Raw genomic sequence first — 23,398 nt, 5'->3', positions numbered from 1 at the left:
ATGCTCTACGAACCTCGGCAACGAAAGCGCAAGCGCCGCTGCTCACCTCCATCGTCCAACCTGGCCAACGCTGGAGTCACGAATCGCTAAACTCAATGAGGAGGAAAACGAAGAAAGCAAACACAAACGCAAAAGAAAAAAACAAGAACAGTAACATCGATCTACCATGAAGAAAGCCGACACGCGATTTCGTCCACCGAGAAACACGAGGCGAGAAAACACACCCACACGGCAACAAAAAGGCAAAGGAGGAAGAAGTGAAGGTCGAAAGGGAACAGGAATAAAGAAATGAATCAGAAGGAGGAAAAAAAAACGTGAGAGGCCAACGGTTGCTGCTCAGTAAACCCTTTCTCCATTGTGAAAGAACTATGCATGGGCACGTAAAATAAGACACCATAACTTCTTCCTAGTTTGCCGTCTTTGTAAAACAGCGGCACCGCAGGTTCGCATCTTTAAATAGCACGTTTTGTCTTGGCAAACGCACTCATGAAGTCTTCCTCCTCCGCCAGCATCTCCTCCGCCGTTCTGCTGTTGTGCCCACGAAGCGTCTCAAATTGCGGTGACTGCGTCTGTCCGCCCGCGCCCGTCACCTCCGGCGGCAGCCCGCTGGTGCGCCGCGAGTGCGCCTCCGTCGCCAGCATGTATCGCGGCGTCACCCGGCCCTTCAACCGCTTCTTCACCTCCAGCGCCATCGCTGCGTTGGGTGACTGCGGCGGTGGGTCCAACTCCTCCGCCACGCTGCGCCGCAGTCCGTCGTCTTGCGAGGCGGACAGCCGCAAAGGGGCCATGGTGACGCGTGGACCGTTCATCTTACCGGTCAGGGGAGAGGAAGAAGGAAGCGGAGCGCCGGAAGGCGGAGCGGCGGCGCCGGCATCGCTGCTGTCGGGCGTAGCGGAAGCATCGACGGGCGTCAAGTAGTTCGCACTCCCCGTCGTGGCGGAGTAGGTGGCGCGGCCCGACGGCGGTGACAGGAACGAGCCCTGCACGACGTCCTCGTGGTGTTGATGACTCGGCGTGTTGTATTGACCTCGTGCGGCGGCAGCAGCAGCAGCAGCAGCAGACCCCGATGTGTGCGAAGTACTCTGCGTGCCCATGTGGGGCACCTCCTCGAACGAGTGGTCGATCGCGCCACCGAACAAAACGCCGTAGGAGGTGCAAACGCAATCCGACTCGCCGCGCGCGAAGGACTGTACAGTGCCGCTGTGCCCACTCGCCGTCGCAGGGCCGGTAACCGTGTGCGCCTCGTGCGACCCCGACGGTGCCATCAGCTGCGGCGAACCCGCCGCGTCGATTTCCGGCGCGTAGCCAGCGGCTGCGGTGGGACTACCGGGCTGTCCCGGCAAGGGCCGCAACTTCATAATTCGGGGCCCCTCACCGCTGGCCGTGTGCCCGTGCGGCACGGCTCGATGCGCGTCGTCCTGCCGAGGGGACGGCTTCGGCAGCCTGTCCTGCAACTCCGTCGCGACAGCCGCGGTGTGCAAAGGGGACGAGAGCGCCGACGTACGCGCGTGTGTGACGTGGGGGGAGGGCCAGGAAGAACGATCGCCGTCACCGCCGTCACCAACGCCACATGGTGAACCCTTCGCCGTGCTAGCGGTGACTCGCGGACATGAGCTCGGCAGAGATGTCGCAGCAAAAGCAGCGGCGGTGGGCAAACTCGCGGTGCGGTTGTGCTCCGCCTCAGCCGAGCGCCGCGCCGGTGGAGCGGGAATCGCCTCGCGCACCGTCGCACGGGATTGCGAGTCGCGCTGGGGGTCGTGTTCGATACTCCACGGGTACAGCGGCCGCGGTGACGTCACTACGCCGCCGCTTGCGCTGTTGCGGAGCGCACCCGCCTGGTCGGTGTCCACACCAGCCCCTTCGTTTGCTGCCAGCGGCACCGACGCTAAGTGCTGTGCGGTGGCTTCCTTCGGATTTGCCAGCGTGGCCTCACCGTGGTTTCGCGAGATGCCGTAGCCCAGCGGCGATGGAAGCGAGGTAGGGAGGGAGGAGGGCTGATCAGCATCCTGGAGACTTGCACGGCTCGCTCGACTTGCCTGCTGGATACCCAGTGCTTTTACGAGGCCCTCGTTCTCTCGATCCACGGACGCAATCGCCGCAGCCGGTATCGCTGTTCTCGGCCGCGGTGAGCCGAATGCGTACTGCACGGTGGTGCTGCTGCCACCCGGCAGAACGTTGTGGATCGCATGCGGTGCACGGACAGGGTGCGCGTCCGCTGCCAGGCCGTGGGATGCCATCGTCGCCGCGGGCAGCCCGTACGGGCCCGGAGACGACGCCAAGGACACGGATCGCGGTTGTGCGGCCGGTGCTGGGGAAGGTTGCTGCATGTTGTTGCCCAGGGAAGAGGAGGCGCTCACGGTGGGACGCAGGGTGCGGCGAAGCAACGGTGACGAGCCGGACTGCTGCGGGGACACGTAGGCGGCGGAGTAGCCGGTGCGGTTCGGCAGGCCTGGTCCTGTTGTTGTCGGTCTAGCTCTGCATGAGTCGCTGTCCGACGCCGTGTCCGAATCGCCATCCGACCGCGAGGAGGCAGAGGAGGGAGAGGAGGGAGACGGCGGAGACGGCGACGGCTGCTGCTGTTGATCAAATTCGTCATTTGCGGGGTGCGCCGTGTCATCCCCCGTCGCCGTGCTGCCCTCCAGCGGGTCCACCCACAGCGCAGCCGCTTGAGGAGACACGATCTCTGCCGCACCTGGGAGGTTGCCCGGCACAGGCGACATCAGCGGCACCGCTTCGGATGAGGTGTAGCCCATAAACAAGGCCAGCTCCGCCGTAACGGGCATCCCAAGCGTCACACACCGCATGCCAGCTTCGAGGTTTGTTTGCAGCGTGCAGAATCGATCCCACAGTCTGCGCTCTAAGTAATTACGCTCTTCCGCTTCGTCCTTCTCGATCGTCTCCAGCCGTTTCGCGATGCTGCGGTGGCGCTCCTTTCTGCGCAGCTGCTCGCGGATGCGCTCTGCCTCAGACGGGCGAGGGCCACCGCGGCCTGCTGTTTTGGAGCCGTGGGCTGACCCGCCGCTCTGCACGCTGCTGGCGGACGGGCGGGTCGACGAGCGCAGCGGCTGCTGCGGGGGAGAAGCGTTGCTGCCGGCCCAGGAGCGCGCCAGCGGCTTGCGGAGCAGTCCCATGTTACTGCGATAGACGACACGCACGTTGGACAGCGCCATGTCGCTGTCGGCTTTGAACAGCTGCGTCGCGTAGCCTCGTCCGTTGACGGACCAGTACACATACCCGTCGCCGGCAAGCCCGATGAAGCTGCCGCGCTCACCGTTGAACTCGATGCCGTCGCCGTAGTGAAAACTACAACGCAGCTTGTTCGGAGCAGCCTCGAACTCGTAGAAGGCCAGGTCCGCTAACAGCGTGTACACCGGCTTGTCCACGTTCTCCATCGGGGGTGGTCGTTTGAAGTTCTTGAGCACAGGCTTGCTTTTCATGAGGGTGTCGTACCTGGACCGGTTTGTGGGGTTGTTCAGCATCTCGTACGCGCTGCTGAGCTCCTGAAACTTTTCCTTGGAGCCTTCGGGCCGGTCTGGATGGTAGGCCAAGGCGAGCTTACGATACGCCGTAGTGATCTCTGCTGTCGTGGCAGTCGGCGCGACGCCGAGGGTTTCGTAGAGCGTTTTCGCTCTAGCACTGGACGGCATGGACGAGCCGCCAGCTGCCGCGCCGTCCGAGGGTTTTGGAATAGAAGGCATTCTCTGAAGGAAAAGGAAAAATGTGTGACGTTCAAAGTATGGCGTTACTCGCAGTATACGAAGGAGGCGTCTTCAACTTTCTAAATCACCGCCAAACGTCAAACTTTCGGGGCTTCCGTCTCACTTCCTGGCTGAGAGAAAAAAAAGAAAGAAAGGTAACAGAGCGGAGTGCCAAAGTGCGTCGTCCGTTTCAGCTACGCAGCGAACAAACCGCGGCGGTACACAAAACCAGGAAAGGAAAACGATTGTAATCAATGAGCGAATCGGAAGAAAGCAAACGAACAAATGAACAAACACACACAAGAAACTATATCGGTAATAGAGTCGCGGACGGTAAAAAAGAAAAGAGAAAAAGAGGGGGAGAAAAGCCAACATGTAATGTCACTGATCTTGTGATAGTTAACGGACGTCTCAGCTCGATGGCAGACGCACGGGCGCTGGGAACAGCGCAACTGACTTGAAAAAAGCCTTTTCCGTCGCGTATTTCGTTTTGTCACTCGTTGTGTGGGGAACGTGCTTTTCTCCGGAACGTGCGTTACGTTTGCGTCGTTGATGCCGTGTGTGTTTTCCCAAACAGAGCTCACGAACGACTTTTAGAATGAAAAAGAAGAAGAGAAACTCTGTCGCTAAAGTGGCTCGTGTTCTCTTTAGCGCACACCTGGAAAAAGAGGGGGGAGTAACGATGACGCACAAACGCGTCGGAGAAACACAACAAAAAGAAAAGCGACAAGGGTAGTGCAGCAAATGTTAGCTGAAATACTCAAAAGAGATTACACGCACGGGAGCCTTTGAAATCAATAAGCTTATTTACACGTTGCTGTTTCGTTGCTAGCGTTTTTATCAGAGAACCAATCGCGATGAACTATAAGAGGGGAAAATGCTGAACAAAAGAAGACGAGTTTGGAAAACCACACACACAAAAAGAAAAAAATAATCAAAAACAGATGGGTCGCTTTTAAGTCTTATTTTTCCACTCGAAGTCCTTCTGATAAGATCTTCTTTCACCTTCGAACCGAAACGAACAAGGGATTAGAGATGGCAACGCAAAATGTTTTCTCAATTCCCCAAATGACACTGCTGGGTGCGTTTTCTATGTGAACGGAAAACAAAGAAAAACGATATATATTTTTGTTGTGGTTGTTTTGTATCGAGACTGTATTGTGAGAATAATAAAACGTTCTACTGTAAAAAGAGAAAAAAGGCTGACGAAAACAAAAAAAAACATAACCTGATTCGCTCCCGTTGAGGTGATACAAGTCGATGTTCGCAACTTCCTCGCCGTGATCGCGGATGCGTATCACCGTTCTTCTCTTCCTCTTAATGCTCGTGAGCAAAAAAGTGGTGCAAGCAACAGCACCGAGACAAAGGAAAAAGAGGTACGAATACTTTTTTTCTTAAGCCCTTAGATTGTGCTGCAGGTCAATTAAAAGTCCTCAAATGGACCTTTTTAGTTTATTCCTAACCGACGCGGCTATTGTTGTTTGACGGAGAATTGATCAACTGTGGTAAGCACGCAGGCAGGCAGTCAGGCAGGAAGGGAGATGGAGTGTTGAGAACGTGTGTGTGGTATCTGTGGTGAAAGAGGAGGTAGGCGAGCCGGAGTGCAAAGCAACACCATCATGCGCTTGACTACGCGGCGATTGTCAGAAAAGCGGCTGCTCGTCGCACAGTGTACAGAAAGAGTCCCCAGCACTGGGCAGTGCCGCAAATGTTGAAGGAAAGAACTGGCGGCACCGTAAGTCGCATAGACGCTTAGCGGGGAAGAAATCAAAATACGTCATGGCATTATGTGTAGTGAATAACTCTTTTTCCTTGGTTGGTGCTGTTGTGAAGAGCCACCGCTTTTTCTTGAACTGGATGCTATTCCTCGATTCCTTGTCGGATGTGCTTTCTGGAATACACGAAAAAAAAAAAGGCAATACGCCACCCAGCAAATGAGAAAGAACATTAACCAGGAGAAGCACGGTTAAGCTGAGGTGTGGAGCAACCTGATTTCAAGAGCGCTTACAACACCGAGAGCTTCGCACAGGAAGACACACCCACACACAAACCTCTGAAATCATCAGCATCACTATGGTGAATAGTTGCCGCCCAGGTTCACACGAAAGGGGGAGAGCCCGCCCAGCCTGTCTTCGTCCTCCTCGTCATCTTCGTCGCCTTCGTCATCATTGCCGAGGCCCAAAAACGTCGGTCTCGTGTTCAAAGCCAACGCGCCAAACAGACTCGCCGACGCACCTTCTGCTGACAGCCCACCCTGCAGTACCTGAGCCACCTTCTCCTTCCAGAGCACCTGTCCTGCTTTGTCATCCTCCTCCGTCCGCTGCGCATCTACGGCGCCTGGATTCAGGAAGGGATGGGTCATCGCCTCCCGCACTGTGAGGCGGTACTCCGGCATCTGATTCAGCATCCGCGTCACCAGGTCCAGCCCCTCCGCAGAAACGATGCCGGCGTGCAGCTTGTGGGGCAAACTTGCTTGTACCATGGTGGCAGTAGCAACCGCAAATGGGGCCTCGATCGATGCTTCGGCTTGTCCTGCGTCTCCGTCGTGCGACCCGGCGACGGCAGGCCTAATCCACGGCGGCGTCTTCGCTGGCATGCCCAGCAGCTTCTGAATCTGCCCGAGCAAGTCCAGCTCACTCTCCGCGCGAAACAGATTCTTCTGCAACAGCAGCTGCGCGAACATCACGCCCAGCGCCCACACATCCGCAGCCGGGCCGCACGACTGATCGCCGAAGAGAACCTCAGGTGGACGGTAGTGCAGCGTTGTCCGCATCGACGGCGGCGTGCACTCGAGGGACTCTCTCGTGGTCGAAGCGACGATAAAAGCAGCAGCGGTGTTGATGGAAGGAGCCCCAAGTGAAGGAGACGTTTCGGTTGGCTTCTCGTTCGGTACTGCCGGGGGCACGAAGCGGGCGGAACCAAAGTCGCCGAGTCGCAGCCCGCCATCTTCCGTCACCAGAACGTTGCTCGGCTTCAGGTCGCGGTGCACGACGCCGCAGTCCTCGTGCAGGAAACACACAAGACGCAACAGACGCCGCATGACGTAGCGTACGAGAGACACCTGGCTCAGCAGGGGACACCGTGAGCTGCTGCTGCTGGGGTCCGTCGCGTCGCTAGAAGGTATAGTCCCTAATCCATTTATCCCACCAAGTCCGGATGAAACACCCAAGCATGCGCCACTGCCGCCGGCAGTCGCAAGCCCGCCAAACAGCGTTACAGTGCCCGGCTTCTTTCGGCGGCCACCACCAACTCCGCCTATCCCGTGCCCAGCAAGCGGAACGAGAAGGCGCTCCAGATTTGTGGCCGCGAGCTCCAGCACCAGACACATTTCTTTATGCGGTGCCTCCACAATGCGATGAAGGCGCAGCACACGCGCGGAGTCATCGACAAGACACGTTCTACTTTGGGGGAGCGTACCGCTCGTGGTCTCCACTCCAGTTGCGATACCGTTTTGAATACCGGAAGACGACGACGGCGGCGACGGCGGCGTAGGGAAGCCGCGTTCCTGTGTCGGGTATCGATCCTGTTGTGCACACACGAAGCGGTGAAGCGTTACCTCGCGCAGCACCGTCGCCGAAATGTCACGCGCGCCGAAGTCGTTCGATTGAATGAAAATGCGCTTCACCGCCACGAGCGCTGCCGGCTGCTGCGGAGGCCACTTCATGTCGCGAGAACGCAACGGACACTTCTCACTGGCGACATCCGCATGAACCTCCGCTGCTTTCTCACCCGAAGTAGCGGCGCTTGTGTCGTACGCGGCGTAGACAGCGCCTTGGGCACCTCGACGGATGGGCGCCTTCTTTTTCAACCTGCTGCCCTTCAGCGTCGACGCCTGCGGTGGGTACGAGATGTACGCGAAACGCCGCGTGGTATTTGGGTGTTGATGCAGGGCGCTCGCCTGTTCATCACACGGCTCCGCCTCCACGCCTCGCGCATCATCGTCGCCCCACTGTTCGTCGTAAACAGACCACGTTGGTGATGGCGATCGAAGAGCCGGTTTGGAAGCTGGGAAAAGAAACATGTGACGGAGAGAAGATCCCGGTACGATGAGAAAACAAAACCGGTGCGGTGGGCGTTGACACCGGCGTGTGCAGGCAAAACAGAAAAAAAAAAAACAATAAGAATCTGTCGATGTTTTACGTCTATGCTGAAACGCTCGTCTGCGGCGTTACAGAATCTGCGTTCATTTAACAAACCAAAAACGGACGAGTACACTATAAATATATTTATCTGCAGAGCAGCAGTAGGATCTATGTTGTGATACACGCAAAATATATGAAGAACGAATGGGTATCGGTAACTGTACGGTTCTTGCCGGAGTGCTCTTGAATTCAAGCAGCACCAAAAAACTTAGAGAACAGCACAGTCGAATGTCTAGTTATAGTTAGGACCAGGAGGAGGAAAGTCACCGCATAAGTGCTCCACCGATCGTCAGCACTACACACGCACACGCGTGCGGCCAAGCCTATTCGGGCTAGCGGTGGTATATCCTACGTGAAGTTGCGATTCATTCAGCAACAATTTTTTTTCTCTCTCGAGTAACCTTTGTGATTGCGTGCTGTACGAAAACTCCAGCCTTGACTAAACAGTAAAAGCCGGCTACTTTTTCTTTTGAGACAATGCACTAAGTTCAGCCTTGCCGGTTTATCGGCGGCGGCTTGCCCTCTCTACTGCCGCTATTATCGTCCACGGAGCGCAAGGGATGCAACTCATCATGTTTCTCTTTTGCAGTTTCAAGAGCACACAACTTCACATAAGCATTGAGGTGCAAGAGCGATGTAAATACATGGCCGTCTTAAATCAAATAATAAAAGGAACGGAAATAAAATACGCAAACCGCACACGACCACACACCGTCAGCCTATGCAACTTGGCGACAACAAAAAACAGAGACCGGGAAGAAAGACTGCGAAACCACAGCAACCGTCTGCTCTTCAACGGAGTGAACCAAACAAAACAGAAGCGCCAACAAAGGAAGAAACAAATGCAGCACAACAACAAGTAGAACCCCCAAAAAGGATGTACATTTCAAAACGAAAAGGGAACGGGGGAAAAGCTAGAAAACTGAACAAACTCTATAGAACTGCTTTTACCCAGTTCGGAAGGACCAGCTTCGGCGTGCACAGACTTGACGCTCGCTCTCTCGACTCTTCTACACACACACACACACACACACACACACACACGCATTCTCACACGTGCTGAAAATGCTGGTTTGCGCGAAACTCCTCGTACAAGGTGAACATCACATGCAACGAGTCAATGAGCGAGGTGTATGTGGGGATGTCTAAAATAGCGCACAGGGTGCGAACGTACTGGTCTAGATCGAGGTCAATGTGGGAGGGTGGGAAGGCGATGTCAGAGTTCAGTACCTCCTCAAACTGTTGAGGCCACACCTGCATCAGCGTCTCGATGTCCGGCATGGGCCGTTGGTAGTTCACCGTCGGAAGCGCCTTCTTGTAATGCACCTTCTTAATATCCGAAATCCACCGGTCAATCACTTCCGGCCGGTTCGCCGCGTTTTCCAGCGAGTCCACCACCTCCGCCGCCACGCCGTGGGCGTTGGTCGCGTTCAGCTCGAGCAACACCACCGCCGGGTTCGATTGCGGGATCGTCGGCTCATCGACCACGTACAGCCCGAGGCCGTCCTGCTCCCCATCCGGGCGGGGGATCTTCACAAAAGGGTCGAGGTCCCCGATCGCGGGAATGTAGTCCGGCACAAACGGCCGCAGCTTCGCCGGCAGCTCCGCCTCAAACGGCTCGTAGCGCGTAATCGTGCTGAACAAGTCCTGCATCGCGCGGCTGGCCTTGGCGTTCACGCGCGCGTACTTGGCCGGGTCGTAGCCAAGCTGCGGATCGAGGGGCAAGGCGGCAGCAGGGGCCGTCTCCGCGATTTCGCCCGGCTTCTGTCCGGCGTAACCCTCGGCACGGTGCTCCTGCCCTGCGTCCTGGCCCTCCTCGTCCTCCTCTCCCTCTTCCTCTTCATCGTCATCGTCGTCGTCCTCGTCGTCCGTCGGCCGCATCGCGCCGCCGCCGCCCACGCGCATCGCCATCGGCGTCGCCACCTGGCTCGCGGGGCCCGACACCGGGATCGCCTCATCATGCGGTGAATTCTCAATCACGCGGCCCATTCTCCCGTCGCCGTCCACGTGGCCCGCATCGGCGCGGTCGGGCTGCAGCGAGGCGTGCGGCGTCACAACGTTCTCGGCGCCGGTCACCTCCACCCGCTCATCGTTGGGGTTGTTGGACATGAGCTGGCCGCCTTGCACCGATGCGGGCGGCGTGTTCTCAAGGTGCGACGCGGTCAGCTGCTGCACGGGGCGACTGCCGTTGCTGAGGCTGCTTGGTGACTGCGCGCCGACGCGGTCGTGCGGGCCGCTGAGCGTCGACGGAGACTGTGGGAACTTGTTGTCGCTGCCGTGGGATGATGGGACGGGAAGGGGCGCGTCGAGGTGAGTGTCGTTGCCGCTATCCGACGCCTCCTCGGTGCTCTCCGTGTTTTCCTCGTACTCGGATGAGCCGCTGGTCTCGTCGGAAGCGCGACGCATGTTCGCTTTCGTTTGGGTTTTTAATATATGATACAGGATCTACGCTTTGGAAAGGAAAGAAGTTAAATATTCATGAAAGGGAAGACAATTCAAATAATACTCCGACTCATCATCCCAATGAGTGGCGCTGATGAGACTGGCGGTGAGGATGCGATGAACTCTCCACGTTGCTTTTTTTCTTTTCGGTGTGGCTGGCCAGTGCGAAAGCTGTGATCTAAAAAGGAAAAGGTGCGGGGGCAGTAAGAGGAGGGGCAAGGGCGAGAAGGAAGTGCTTGCTAGTCGGCTTCAAGGCGCATAGAGAATAGGCGCCGCAAACTGGCAAGTAGAAGACTGCCCCACAAGCGCATATCAAAGGAAAAGAAAGGCCTTCAACGGTATAGCGCTGCAGAAGTTGGCATGAGGTTGCAGAGAAACAAAACAAAATAGTCTTCGTTCGTTTCTCTTGACAGGCATATGCGTTGATTTGGCCTTTCAATTCACGGAGACAGAGGGATAGTATTTACAACGGCTTAACGAAGAACAAGAAAAAAAAGAGACTTTCACGTACTTCGCCATTTTCTTTCAGCGTCGCTCTCCTGCGTCCACCGCGGGTTACAGGAACGGAAAGCGAGAAAAGATTTGTGAACAATTAACCAAAAGAAAAAAAAGCTTCAAGCACCCACGTAGAAACAGCACTTACAAAAAGAAAAAAGAAGATCGATTCCTATAGATCGCGCCATATCAAATAAATGCCGAAAAAAGACAGCAGGAACCCAAACAAAACAAATACAACCACCGTTGCAAGACAAGAGACACCCATGGCGCCCCAGAAGCCAAAGCGATCGAAACAGCACGGAAACGTGAGAAACATGGGGAGGGTAGGGATGACGTACCAAAGCGTGTACCACGCGTGATTCGAAATCAGCGTCCTGGACTGTCCCTCCACCTGTAACCAAATGAGGGTGAGGACGGTGACGATGGGTAAAGCGGCCAGCAACCCACCCAAGCGATCGCTGCGCTTCGCAGCCTCCGACACGCCCACGATGATGGCGGAGGTGAGGGCGTACTTGAACACCAAGTACACCGCGTCCATTTTGAAGGTCTCCGAAGTAATGTAGAGTAGTTTAAAGAATAGCAGAAACTTATTAGTTAAAAAGGGAAGCTCATCCGCTGCTTTTAGAGGAGACCTTTGGTTTTTTGTTTTTGGTTGTTATTGTTGTTGCACTGTCAAGCGTTGCACGTGTTCTTCTACAAGAATCACGCACGCTTGCATCAGGGGTTTCGTTGCAAGATAAAGGTCTTAGGAAGTGGACGACGCAGCGTACTCAGTGGTGGAACACAACACAGTTAAATCTATTTATATACGTACAACTGCAAAGAACACAAAAGAGAAGACAGGCGGTACTTGAAAATGAAGTTGCTTTGCAGAGCTATTGCCAACGTCTCATGTCTAATGCATCAGCAACAACAAAGAGCACAGTCTAAATATAATAGCAATCAAATAAAACAATTCAGAAAAAAAAAAAGAGAGAAGGCGGTAGAAGAGAAATGCAAAGTAGATGACTGCTCTAAAATGACAGATCAAAAACAAGAGGAGAGAAGAGAAACTCGAGAGAAAATCATGCAGTGTCCTCGCAGCCCGTGAAGATCACTTTTTCGATGGCTCAAAAGCACTCGACTGCAAGGTAGAGTGTTGACTTCGCATCTGGTATTTTTTTTTGTTTTGATGCGTACCGCTAACTCCAACAAAAATAAATAAAAAACGTTAAACAGAATCAAAAAGCAGTCGATGTTATTGCGATCACGTCGGAAAGCAGGGGTGCGCGAGAAACGGCGTTGAGCGAAGAAAGGCAGCGAGTACCTTTTATGTCCCAACGCGTTGACGGCACACCTACGATCCTCTCCGCGTCTTCTTTCTCGAAAGGCAACAAACGGGAAGGAGAATGCAGAGATCGCGACCTAGAAAAAAAAAAACACGAATCAATTAAAAAACATCATTGCGCTTACATGAGCTCAATTCCCCATCTCTTCATGTACAGAGCAAAAACTTGAAAAACAAGAACGATAAACACGCTCAGGAGCAACAGCGTCCACCAAAATTCGAGGTAATCGTACATCCACGGAAAAAATAAAAACATGGGAAGAGTAGGGACGACGTACCAGAACGTGTACCACGCGTGATTCGATATTTTCTCCGTTGACTCCTTTTCAACATGAAGCCAAATGAGAGTCAGAATAGTCACCAGCGGCAACGCAGCCAACAGACCGCCGACGCGGTCGCTGCGCTTAGCAACTTCCGAAATCACCACCACGAGCAACGAGGTGATGGCGTACTTGATAGGGATCCAGAACTTGTCCATCTTGTCGAATCGCGGTTTTGATCGTATCGCTTATAAAAGATGTTTTCTGTTAATTGTGTAGGTTTCGTTACACTAAAAAAAGCTTATATGCAGTTTTTTTTTTTTCATTATTGTTCTAAAGCCACCATTTCATGAAATGACGGGCGTACACGGTTTGCACTGCGAGTGAGAATTGCTTTGCTGCCATTTACGTCACTGTGCTCGAAAGAAAAGCGGCAAAATATGTTTTTCCCAGCCAAAATACGAAACTCAAGAGGAGCAGGAACATGTGCAACGAAGATGGAAAAGTGGAAATAGTTACTCCTGCAATATCTGCAGCAAAACCCAGGCTGTATCAACGCACGAGTACGCCACCATTCATGACTGCATCGCGCGTCCGGTTTCTTTTTCCCTTGTTGCCGTTGTTGACAACGCAGGACGGGAGCGGTCCTTTTCGAACTTTTCCCTCGAATGGAACTTCCACCACGAAAGCGTTTTCTTGTCTCTCTTCGTTCTTGCAAAGATCGTCCGCAGAGAGAGCAAATCAGCATGTGTGCCAGAGAAACGAAAAAGAAGACGTTTCCATTAACTTTGCCAGCAACAACAGGAAACGGATAAAGTATAAATGAAAACTACGGAAAAAGGGATATAGATTTTTGAACGCTTTAACAAAAACGTTTGCGTTGAACACCACAGCCCCAACCAGAAAGGAAAGGAAAAAAGATGAATCAGATCTCAAAGCTCCCTCACAAAAAAAGAAAAAGCGACAGAGACGCTTTGGGTTTTCAGTGGAGATCACCCACACACGATGAAACAAAGATAAGCCTCTGTCTGCACGCACACGCAGCGCATTGTCCATTATTGTTTTACGATATACATGGAAGCACACATAACGCATGAAAACGCCGATCATACTCAACCGCATTGACCACAAAAAAAAACCAGTGACAAAAAGGACGAAGGATAATAATAATAACAGCAACAGGGAAAACAAGTAACCTGCGAATACAGATGGAATGAAATGTGATACATTTTCGAATATATATATCGGAGTTCTTGTTGTAAAGATGAATGTCGTGTGTTCTGACCGGTCCAGTCGTTGAGTTGTTCAATCGAACAGGAATCGCGCTGCATTGGGCACACGCACGTAGGTGTGTATTGACTGGCCAAACACCCTTTGTGAAACCCACCACCGTTACGAAAGGTTCTGAATCACGGAAGGCAACTGAAAGTCAGCTGGCTTGGCCGCGTCCTCCTCGAGTTTGCGCTCTAGCTTCCGCTTGATGTACATCCGGAACGCCTCTGAGCAGCGATTGAATTGCAGCTTGAAGGCGTCCTCGTACCGACTCGGCGGTGTCGTCTTGAGAAACCCGTACAGGTCGCTAATTCCATCCGCAGACGTCACGTGATTGCGGATACGCGCGAAAACGTCGGTGAGCTCCTTCGTAACGTCCCCGTGTCCGCTGTTCACCTTCGTCGGTGTCGTTGTAGAAGGAGTGACGCAGGGAGGAGGCGAGGAACGCGCGGTGGCACTGCCCCGCCCGCTGTGGATTGGCGTCGTCGCCCCTTGCCGCAGGCGCGCCTTGACCGGAGTCCGCCGCGAAGTGACCGGGGCCGGTGGAGACAGCGTCCGCGCGACGCCAGATCCACCGGTGGCGGTCGCAATGGAAGTAGAAACGGGAGACGTGATTGGTGCTGCGCCTGGCTTGGTTGTTGGCGCGGTTGGACTCACAGGTGCCGCCTTCACGGACACATGCGGGTCCACGTGCCCGCTTTGGCGTCTCTTTCGCGGTGTCGGCGTCGTCGTACGTCGCTGGGGGGTGGTGGACAGACCAGGCGATGCTGCAACAGCAGAAGCAGAAGTAGCGGTCCCCTCTTCTTTCGTCGGAGGCGCGGGGGATTGGCTGGCACGTTGTTCGTGACGGCTCTCCTCGATCACCTGCTGTTCGTTCTGACCCTTGTCCTTCGCTGCCTTCTCCTGCATGTCGAGGCAGGCGCGGATAAAGTGGGTGACCAAATTCTGTGGGCCGACCAGCTTCTCTGCGGTCGTCAGCAGGGACGGGCCGTGACGCTTCGTGGCATTCTGCAATATGGTCTTGACGGTGCGGATGGACACGTCGTCCAGGTTGCGGAACGCACTCGGCGGGTGCTGCAGCAGGTACTCGTGGCAGTACACCACGGTAGTGTCTGCGGACACCTTCGTCAAGTCGACCCGCATGATGCACTTTACGGTCACCTGAATGTACTTGAGGTCGCTCTTGTGTCCTGACGCGAGGTACGCGCCGGAGTAGCTCGAGAGGCGGTTCATCAACGCAGTGAACATGTCGTCTTCGCCACAACCTTCTATCATCTTCAGCGTCAGCGCATTCAACGCCTTAATGACGGGCTCTTGCAAGGAGAACTTCTCCGACAAGAGGCAATCGAAGAAAACGCCAGTAATTCGAAGGAGCAACTGGCTGTGGCAGCGCGCGGTGCACTTTGATGTCTCGAACAGCGCTGTTAACGAGTCGATCAGCGCCTTGGCTAGGTCCACGTCGAAGTTCTGCGTGTTCTCGTACAGGCGCTCCACCATTGCCTGAATTACTTCAGGTGTGCCGCAGTCGACGCCGGCGCGGAGGTGGCGGTTGAAGTCGCCGCACATGGTCTGCGCCACATCTGGCGTGGCAGAACGCAGACCGACGAGGATTTCTCGTATTGTGTACTTCTCTCGCTTGCTCTCTGCTGCCACGACGGCGTCTCTTGGCAACGACGGCGCGGTGTCTGTCGGCGGGAGCTGCGCCTGCGCCGCCGTCGTGCTGTTGTTCCCTTTCGCCGCTGCCTTCTTCTTGGGTGTCACGTACACCGTGTCGGGTGTCTTCGCCGGATCTGCTGCCCCACCCGTTGTAGCCGGAGCCGACTTGCCTGCAGCGACTTCTTTCTTTGCACAAGTTGCGGGTGATCGTTCGCGTGGCGGGGCAGCTGTGGTGGCCACAACGCTGTCCGCCGCGCTCGTAGTGACCGTACGCTCTAGCGCAGTAGTGGACAGCTGCGTGACGCCGTCACCTTCCTTTGCGTGCGTCGCGGCCCGCGCGCTGCTCCGGCTTTCGCGGAGGGAGTTCACCGACCCGCGGCGGTGCGGCGTGTCTGCGGCAGCAACCGTCACAGCGGCAGCGCCGGCTCGAGATGTCGCCGCCATGCGTGGTGTGGTACGGCTACCCTCCTCATTGTCGCACAAGCTGTTCAGCGTAGTGTTGAGGTTCGCGGATGGCGACGGCGACTCCCGACGCTCCGGCTCAGGCTTCTCTGACGCTTGAGCGGTGCTACGCTGGTGCTCCAACTGCCGCTCAATGGCCGGCATCACCACCTGCTGCTCGGCGGGTTTGAGCCGCTGGACGCACTGAAGCACGAAGTCCTCACCCACTACACCGATCATCCACCCAAGCACCTGCTCTGCGATGATGCGCACCTCGAGAATGCGATCCATCATCGAGTTGATCACCGCTGGCGCGAGCAGCTGCGTCCCCGCTCGCGGCAGCGTCGCTTCCGGCGGCAGCTGCTCAAATCCGCTCACCATCATCTCCAGCACGTTCTGCCGGCACACATTCGATTCCGATGCAAGAGGCTTCTGCAGCAGCGGCAACATCAGCTCAAGTCCTACCACGCGCATCACTAAGAAAGCCACACTGCGTGCTTCCTCTCGCAACGCAGTTTTCTGATCTCCAAGCATCGCCAGTACGCCTGGCGCGAGCCTCCGCAGCGCCGCGGCGCACTCCCCCGCGACAGAAGCCCCGACGACAACAGGAATGAAGCGGAGCACGTCCACGACGATGTTCTTGTTGGCCTCCTCAAAACGGCTTTGAAGAACCTTGAGCAGCGGGACGGCACAGTTTGCCGGCAGCGGACGTGGCGTCTCTTCGACAAACTCCTCAGCGTGGCGCAGGCCTGCGAGACGATCTCGCCAGTCATCTCCGGAGGTGATCTCGAGCAGGATGGGGCGCAGCGAGGATGGCGGCACCGTCCCGGCAGCCGAGCTGGCACGCGGTGACGGACCTGCAGAGCTTGTACGTCTCGTAGACAGGCGCGATGCCGGGGCAGAGGGGAGGGCGTTGGCGCCACTGGCGTTGAGCAACGCGACAGAGTGTCGGTTTAACGGGGCGTCGCCGTCGTCACTGCTCACGGTGCGGCGATGGGCCGTTGGGGGGTGAAACGACGACGGCACCGATGCCCGCCCACGAGCGCCAGGACCCGGGGATTGGCTGGAGGTGCGCACGCGTTTTGCCGGCGCGGACGTCGGAGCCGCGGCAGAGCCGGTGCCGCTTGCGTTAACCCGCTGTGGTGGCAACGGCGCACCGGCAGCCGGCACGTTCGATCGCGACGAATCCGGCTTGCTCATCTCGCGCTCGTACATCGCTGGAAGCGGTGGCGGGAGGGAAGCAACGCATCGGTCGATGGCCGGCGTCCCGCGTGATGTGCGACGCAGATCGGCAAGCAGCAGCACCATCTCTTGCCGCACCCCGGTGTGATTGACGTCGGTGCACACGGCGCGAACAAAGTGCAACATGCCACGCACGTCGACCGCGTCTGCGTCGGACTCCTCGCTGTCCGGCTGCTGCTGCACCGCCTCGCGCACGTACTCGCACACCTCCTGTATCAGCTTCGGCGTCTTGACCACGGTCACTGTTTCAAGCATGTGTCGCACGACAAAGCGCTTGCCCAGCTTCTCCGCGACAAGCTCGCACACCTCCCGCACCAGAGGCTTATTTTTGGCCTCCGAGAGGCGAGGCGTGAAACCGGACACGATGGCGTAACCGGCACCGAGTGACAGCGTCGTCACTTTTCGTACTGCCTCCTGAAAGACCTGAGCGATGAGAAGAAAGACCTGAAAAATAGGCTCACGAAACGACGGGTGCACGCGCACGTAGACAACGAGGTAGTCCATTCCACGAGTGGCCTGAGCCGGCGTCCATTGCTGCACCATCGTCAACAGCTTTGTGACGCCCTCCTGACGACGCGGCCACTCCGTGGAGCGCACCATGTCCAGCACCGCGTTGTCGCCGTTCAGAAACCCTAAGATCATCGTAACGGCCTCCATTTTGGGAGGCAGTGAGGACTCCAACGATATGCCATCCTCCGGAGCATTCTTGCTCGGGGTGGCGGCGCCGCCACCAGGGCGGCGCTCGCTGCCAGCGCGGCGCGAAGCCGCAGCACGGGCGCTAAAAGACAGTTTGTCCGCAGGAGAGGAACCCAACGGGGTGCTCTCAGGAATAGTAGAGGACGTGCGCGGTACGTGCTCGCCGCTCTCATCGTGCGACGTAGAAAGACGACGTGCGGCGGACGACGCCGCGCCCGACGATGCGGTGCGCATGCGGCTCGTGGTCCCTACAGAGGAGGTCTCCGCAGCAACATCGTCTAGCCGTGGCATTTTCTTCGCTGGAGAGCTAGACGGAGTCGCGCTACAGACACCAGAAGCGGGCGGGGTAGGGAGGTTCGACGCGGGCCGCGAACCCGTGGACCGCGGTCCAACACCGGATGCTCCACGAGCCACCGCAGCGGCCATATTGTGACGTTGGTTGTCATCCAGCGTAGAAAGCACCGATTTGTATTGTTCTTCCCCATTAGCTCGAATGAGCTTGTCCAGCAACACGTACGCGATATCACGGATAGAAGATTTCTCATCGTTAACGAGGCGCGTCAGCATAGCAGTAGATTTTCCAAGCTTGGTGTAGCGATTTTTGTCGCCCAACACATCGATCATGTGCACGCAAAAGTTGACAATCGCGGCACGCTGGGTCGGATTCTTGCTCTGCAACGCCTGGTCAATCTCCTCGTTGCACTGATCCATCGAAACGCAATTGAAGTGAATCAAGTCCTCCAACGTTTTCATGACGTGAAGCTGCACGCTCAGTTTCTTGTCTTTTAACTTGTCAAGCAGCGGAGCAACGTACGTTCGAGCATAAGGGCCAAAGTCGCTGCGCAGACCACGTGCGCATTCCTGAATCATCTTGAAGCCCAACAGCATCAGCGGCGCCTGTGGATCGACAAGGTACACCTTCATCATGCTAGCAAGCTCGTGGTAGTCATCCTTCGCTCGAAATCGAGGCGCTGCTAAAAGCGGGAGGAGGTTCTCGTTCACATACTCTACGCGCTTCTGCCACGTAGTTTCCTTGTCTAGGGTGATGCGGAAAAACTTTTTGGGGAGCTTCGGGATCACAGGCGACTCATCCAAAAGCTGGAATCCGACATCATCGGCGACGCACCCTTCCTCGTCACCCGTCAGCGACACAATCGGCTTCACGGTTGCGTTTTTCTCCGTGCTGGGTCCTCCGTTTCTATCAGCGCAGCGAGCCCCTTTGATGTTCTTCGGTGGCGCTTCGCCAACCTTGACAGACTCGAATTGCTTCTGCAACTCTTGCAACTGAACATCGCGAAGGTCGGTAAGAAAACCTTTGATACTTGCACCGATGTAGCGATAGCATTGACAGCACAGTGACACAGCTTCTTTACGGACCTGTGCGTTGGCATCGTTGAAGAGTGGCTGCATGGCCTTGAGAATCTCCTTTACCGGGAAGTGCTGAACGCCATAGTCTGCCACAAGCGAAGCTGCGAGCTGAGCGGCAGCAAGTCTGTTCTTCGGCGCCCGATGAGCAAATGCCGGCAATAGCGCCGAGAAGACGGATCTGGCACACCCTTCATGCACTAGCGTGCTCACAAAGTTCTGGCCCGCCTGCGCGGCTTTCGGTCTTCCGGTGATGCCTTTCTCTATGACGAAAGGGAGAGCCCGTTCAGCTAGTTGACTACGTTCGGCTTCGCTACAGTGATACAAGACAGCCGCTAGTGCCTCGATCGCTGCTTCCTGTACCACAGCGTTTCCTTCTGCCACGATCGGCTTTAGTGTATCTAAAACGAGTTGTTTGTTTTCGATGGGAGCACGTTGCACCTTCTCAAACCCCTCCTTTCGCGCTTTCCAGTTGCTGTGCGCCACGAGTTCGCTCACAGGGCGTGACCGGAAGTCCTCGTCAGGTGCCACCGCTCCATCAAATGGCTTCGCACCAACTCCGCCGCCAACAGGGCGGCTGTCTATATCCATTTCTTTTTCCTTTTTCAGCTGCGACGCCAAATTGAGTTTGAAAAACACAAATTTGGGATAGTGTGAAGCCGTCCGACTTCAAATGCACTCTGTATTTGTTCTATCCTATTGAGACAATGTTAGAGAGAAGCAAAGAACACAACAGAGAGAGAGGAATACTAAGAGAGACACGGAAAGAAGGTTAGGCAAAAAATTGCTCATTTACGCACTAGCAAAAAAAAAAAACTCATGTCCAGTGTATCGGGTTACGTAAAATTTTGAGTTGTCTTCAGGGTCAGAACAAGTGGCAGTTTATCCAAAAGACATTTTTTTCTTTTCAAACGAGCACAGAAACTGAGTGAACGCACCCCAGTACATTCCTAACTGGTGCAAAGTAGGAGAAACCCCAACACTATTGACGTCTTCTAGCAAACGCGACACAATGCCAGAAACCTCATTCGGATAAGCTACGAGGCAGTCAATTCTTCTTTGCTTTGTTTTAGAATTCAATTTGCATTTCACAATTACCACATCTCTTTATCTCCACAGGACGAAGTGGCACGTAGTGTTTTATTTTTGTGTAGTGATCATACCTACCAAAGGTCTTGACAAGCTCGAGACGTCGAAAGGAACACACTAAAAGGTGACAGCGGTTTTTAAGCCTTTAGAAAGCAAACGCCACAAGTATGATGCACTGAGAAGACAGAAAGGAATAGGGAGACTTATTGAAAAGAAAACTTAAAGATCTCCACCCATGATTTTTCTTTTTACAGAGGAAAAAGAGGGGAAAAGGTGATAAAGCAATGATGTTGGCGGTCACAAGAAGTCTCCCGTCTATGTGTGTGACCTGTTCAACTGGGTGTGTCTATTTGCTGTTGCGAGCGGCGAACTCTTTCAGCAGTGCCTCGACTTCAGCGTCCACATTGTCAACCTTTGCAACGTTCTTGCGCTCGTACACCTCCACGTATCGGTCGTTGCGGTTAACTATAATGACACCTGCACCAACGATCACTTGGTTTGTTGACGGTGTAGTTTCAGGGGTATCGGACAAGAAAGTAGCATCTACGTTGCCCAATGTGTGCTCCGAAGCTGTGGTGAAGCCGTTGCTACTATTTGAGGTCGATGCCGAGGATCGTTTGATCTTCTTGGGGTTGACTGAACGCTTATTGGTGCGGCTGAGAATACGATATAGCTTTCGGATAATGAGAAAGTAAACTGCCCAGACCCAGTATTTCCGAAGAAAGGCAATCAGTTCGGGGAACACTGTGCGCGCAATTTTCGCCGGACTTAAGCTGTACAACGAATGCCGCACAGCTGACATTGCCGCCGGCAGCTGGTCTGACACTACGTCGCTGTAGAAAGACATGTTGAGCTCGACTTTGACAAGCTTCGCGACCGAAAGGGGAAAAGAGGTTGGACAAGAAAAGATAAAGAGAGAGAGAGAGAGGACGAAGTGTTTTCGAGATTTTAGTGCCGTTACCGTGTAAACCTTACTGTTTTGTGGTGTGTCAGGACCAAGTGGAAAGAAACTCTAGCTTTTGAGTTGGAAAATGCATATTTCACAATTTTCATAATCGACACGCGCAAAAAAAAAAAAAAGGGATCAGTCCCTGCGGGAGAAAATTCTTCCCGCACACAGCACCGCCCTGTTGTTCGTTTTCTTTTCCGTGGTAATTTGACAACCATGAGAAGCGAGCGTAGCGTAAAAAAAAAAAAAGGATGAGGCACAACACTACACGACACAATGTGCGCAACGAAGAACAAAAAAACAAAATGTAGTACAGAGAAACAGAAGTAAGAATTTATTGTTGTTAACACTTAAAGCGAGAGCGAGAGCTGTCAAATTGGAAAGGCTTAGCCTGCTATAGGAGAGCATGTTTCTTTCGATGTTACGGTCTGCGATTGCCCGGTTCCTTAAGCACACAGACATATACAGCTTTGCAACGCGTTCAGCAACTGCGACGACAGCTCAAGGAACAATAAAGGGGTCACACACTGCCCACAGGGGTTCATACACTGCTTATACAGCTCTAAAAGACGACATGCTGTTGCTCCTCCTTTGTAGCAGGCACATGAACAACACATTGCGACTCTGCTCTGTCCCATGTGAAAAAAGTTGTGTTTTTGATAATCTTTGCAGCAGATTAAGTCCCACAGGCACTGCATTCGCATAGGAGAATGCACCACATGAAGAAGGTCGAATAAAAAGGAGAGTTAAAGTGCTTGGTCGCAAAGAGTAGTGTAGCGAGGATTTAGACACGTCTGCGGATTTATTTGCGCATTGTCAGAGTTTCCATCCTGCTGACATTAGTTTAACGTGATTGGATGTAAGTGCGGCAGCACGCGTTGAGTAGCACAAAGTAGTCGACAACCCTCGTCCAGTTGTCAAATTCCATCTGATTCGGGGCGATGAATGTTACATAGAATTTATCGGGAGCCGCGCAGTGAATTGTGAAGGCGCGCTTCGGCGACTCTAAGAACCGTCGTTCACCGTCGGCGCAAAGAACTTTCCCATCTTTCCTCAGATGATGATCCTTTTCCACAGACTCAAGCCCAAACGTGAGCGACACGATAAATGACATTGGAATGTACCCGTCAATCACGGAGGGCTCGTCAGGATTAAAAATCGCAATGCTGGCCTCATCCGCGTCAATGCCGTGGAGCATTCGTAACGCTGCACCACACTTCAAAGGCGAGTTGGGCTTCTCGTTGAAGACGTACAGTCTAGTACCATTCTGCAAAGCTTCCATGGCTCTCTGCACCCTCGGCGAGATCGGAGGCCGCTGCAGGAGTGGGAAAGATGGCCAGACAGACATCACATAAATAGCACATGCCACTACGTTTTTGCCGTAGCCTTGCTCTTTCAAGAACTCTGCAAACTTCCCGTCCAGATTTCTGTTCAAACGGCCCAATTTTGACTGTTGATCTGGGTCACCTTTGCTTGGCGGGTCCGGGAACAGAGTAGGGCAGCGCTCCAAGCTTTCGTGGATGCGTGTGCTCAGGCATCGCTGAAGATAGCGCTGTTCTCTTTTGGTCGAGTAGGCCACATGGGAGTACACGTTCCAGATTGCCACGGGGTCAATTTGATCGCGCGGAATATGGATCACTTTCCTGAGATTCGAGTCGTTGAACACCACGTGTTTCGCATTTTGTGGCTGTTCCGCTTCTCGCTTGTCTTCAGTCTTCGTACTCGCCTCGGCTTTTGCATCCTTCGATGCTGCCGGTGTTGCTGCTGCGGGTTTACCTTGGTTATCTATTGGCGACTTTTTCTTCTTGGAAGCGGCAGCCTTTGCGGAGCTCATGGTAACGTATGCACCGCGGCTTGTGAGTGCGGTGTGTATATGAGTGAGGAAGCTGTGCTGCGAAGGATCACCGAAAGCAAAGAAGGCCTTCCGACTACTGCGCTTCGGGTGTTGCATCAATTAAAGAAAAAAGGAAGAGGATCAAGAGGGACCGAGAGTGAGATGAAAATGAAGTTTATGAAGAAGGATGCACGGTATTGATCCATTCTTTTTCTATGAACCCAAGCAGCTTGAATCATGGTTTCTGCTACGCCGCGCTTTGGCAGCGTCAAAAGAGAATGCGGGCGATCCGTAATCGTGCGAGCTGGTAATGCGGTCGCGATGGTTGGGGCTTCGTGTCGGACAATGTAGTATATCGATAAAGTTCTTTACGCCTTAACTGTTCTTCACAAGCCGCGTTTGTGCGCCTCAGAGTCAGCGGGGCTTTTTTTTTTGTTGTGTCGCGGCGCCCGTCGGTCTTTTTGGTTTGGCGTTGGCGTTGCGCTGC

At 54.5% G+C, this 23,398-nt stretch overlaps 8 protein-coding genes across 8 annotated transcripts; all 8 read right to left on the bottom strand.

The window, feature by feature from the left end:
• Window positions 1–452: 452 nt before the first annotated feature.
• On the bottom strand, window positions 453–3,698 carry ABB37_02895 (putative DNAJ domain protein; the record flags this gene model as incomplete). The annotated part of the gene is made up of 1 exon (XM_015800048.1): window positions 453–3,698. The coding sequence occupies one exon, from the start codon at window positions 3,696–3,698 to the stop codon at window positions 453–455; it is 3,246 nt and encodes a 1,081-aa protein (XP_015661650.1).
• Window positions 3,699–5,769: 2,071 nt separating this feature from the next.
• ABB37_02894 (putative protein kinase) lies at window positions 5,770–8,074 on the bottom strand (the record flags this gene model as incomplete). Its single annotated transcript, XM_015800047.1, has 1 exon — window positions 5,770–8,074. Exon 1 carries the CDS (start codon window positions 7,717–7,719, stop codon window positions 5,770–5,772), a length of 1,950 nt encoding a protein of 649 aa, XP_015661649.1. The 5' UTR covers window positions 7,720–8,074.
• An 816-nt stretch (window positions 8,075–8,890) lies between these two features.
• ABB37_02893 (hypothetical protein) lies at window positions 8,891–10,462 on the bottom strand (the record flags this gene model as incomplete). Its single annotated transcript, XM_015800046.1, has 1 exon — window positions 8,891–10,462. The coding sequence occupies exon 1, from the start codon at window positions 10,244–10,246 to the stop codon at window positions 8,891–8,893; it is 1,356 nt and encodes a 451-aa protein (XP_015661648.1). The 5' UTR covers window positions 10,247–10,462.
• A 487-nt stretch (window positions 10,463–10,949) lies between these two features.
• Window positions 10,950–11,708, bottom strand: ABB37_02892 (hypothetical protein; the record flags this gene model as incomplete). The annotated part of the gene is made up of 1 exon (XM_015800045.1): window positions 10,950–11,708. Exon 1 carries the CDS (start codon window positions 11,316–11,318, stop codon window positions 10,950–10,952), a length of 369 nt encoding a protein of 122 aa, XP_015661647.1. The 5' UTR covers window positions 11,319–11,708.
• A 520-nt stretch (window positions 11,709–12,228) lies between these two features.
• On the bottom strand, window positions 12,229–12,585 carry ABB37_02891 (hypothetical protein; the record flags this gene model as incomplete). Its single annotated transcript, XM_015800044.1, has 1 exon — window positions 12,229–12,585. One exon carries the CDS (start codon window positions 12,583–12,585, stop codon window positions 12,229–12,231), a length of 357 nt encoding a protein of 118 aa, XP_015661646.1.
• A 1,174-nt stretch (window positions 12,586–13,759) lies between these two features.
• ABB37_02890 (hypothetical protein) lies at window positions 13,760–19,630 on the bottom strand (the record flags this gene model as incomplete). The annotated part of the gene is made up of 1 exon (XM_015800043.1): window positions 13,760–19,630. The coding sequence occupies one exon, from the start codon at window positions 19,628–19,630 to the stop codon at window positions 13,760–13,762; it is 5,871 nt and encodes a 1,956-aa protein (XP_015661645.1).
• An 844-nt stretch (window positions 19,631–20,474) lies between these two features.
• Window positions 20,475–20,998, bottom strand: ABB37_02889 (hypothetical protein; the record flags this gene model as incomplete). Its single annotated transcript, XM_015800042.1, has 1 exon — window positions 20,475–20,998. Exon 1 carries the CDS (start codon window positions 20,973–20,975, stop codon window positions 20,475–20,477), a length of 501 nt encoding a protein of 166 aa, XP_015661644.1. The 5' UTR covers window positions 20,976–20,998.
• A 923-nt stretch (window positions 20,999–21,921) lies between these two features.
• On the bottom strand, window positions 21,922–23,029 carry ABB37_02888 (hypothetical protein; the record flags this gene model as incomplete). Its single annotated transcript, XM_015800041.1, has 1 exon — window positions 21,922–23,029. Exon 1 carries the CDS (start codon window positions 22,909–22,911, stop codon window positions 21,922–21,924), a length of 990 nt encoding a protein of 329 aa, XP_015661643.1. The 5' UTR covers window positions 22,912–23,029.
• Window positions 23,030–23,398: the final 369 nt, after the last annotated feature.

This window comes from Leptomonas pyrrhocoris (genome assembly GCF_001293395.1).
Source record: "Leptomonas pyrrhocoris isolate H10 chromosome Unknown, whole genome shotgun sequence".
Lineage (NCBI taxonomy): Eukaryota > Euglenozoa > Kinetoplastea > Trypanosomatida > Trypanosomatidae > Leptomonas > Leptomonas pyrrhocoris.
The sequence above is the reverse complement of the archived record's forward strand: the minus strand, read 5'-3'. Positions and strand labels throughout refer to the sequence as shown.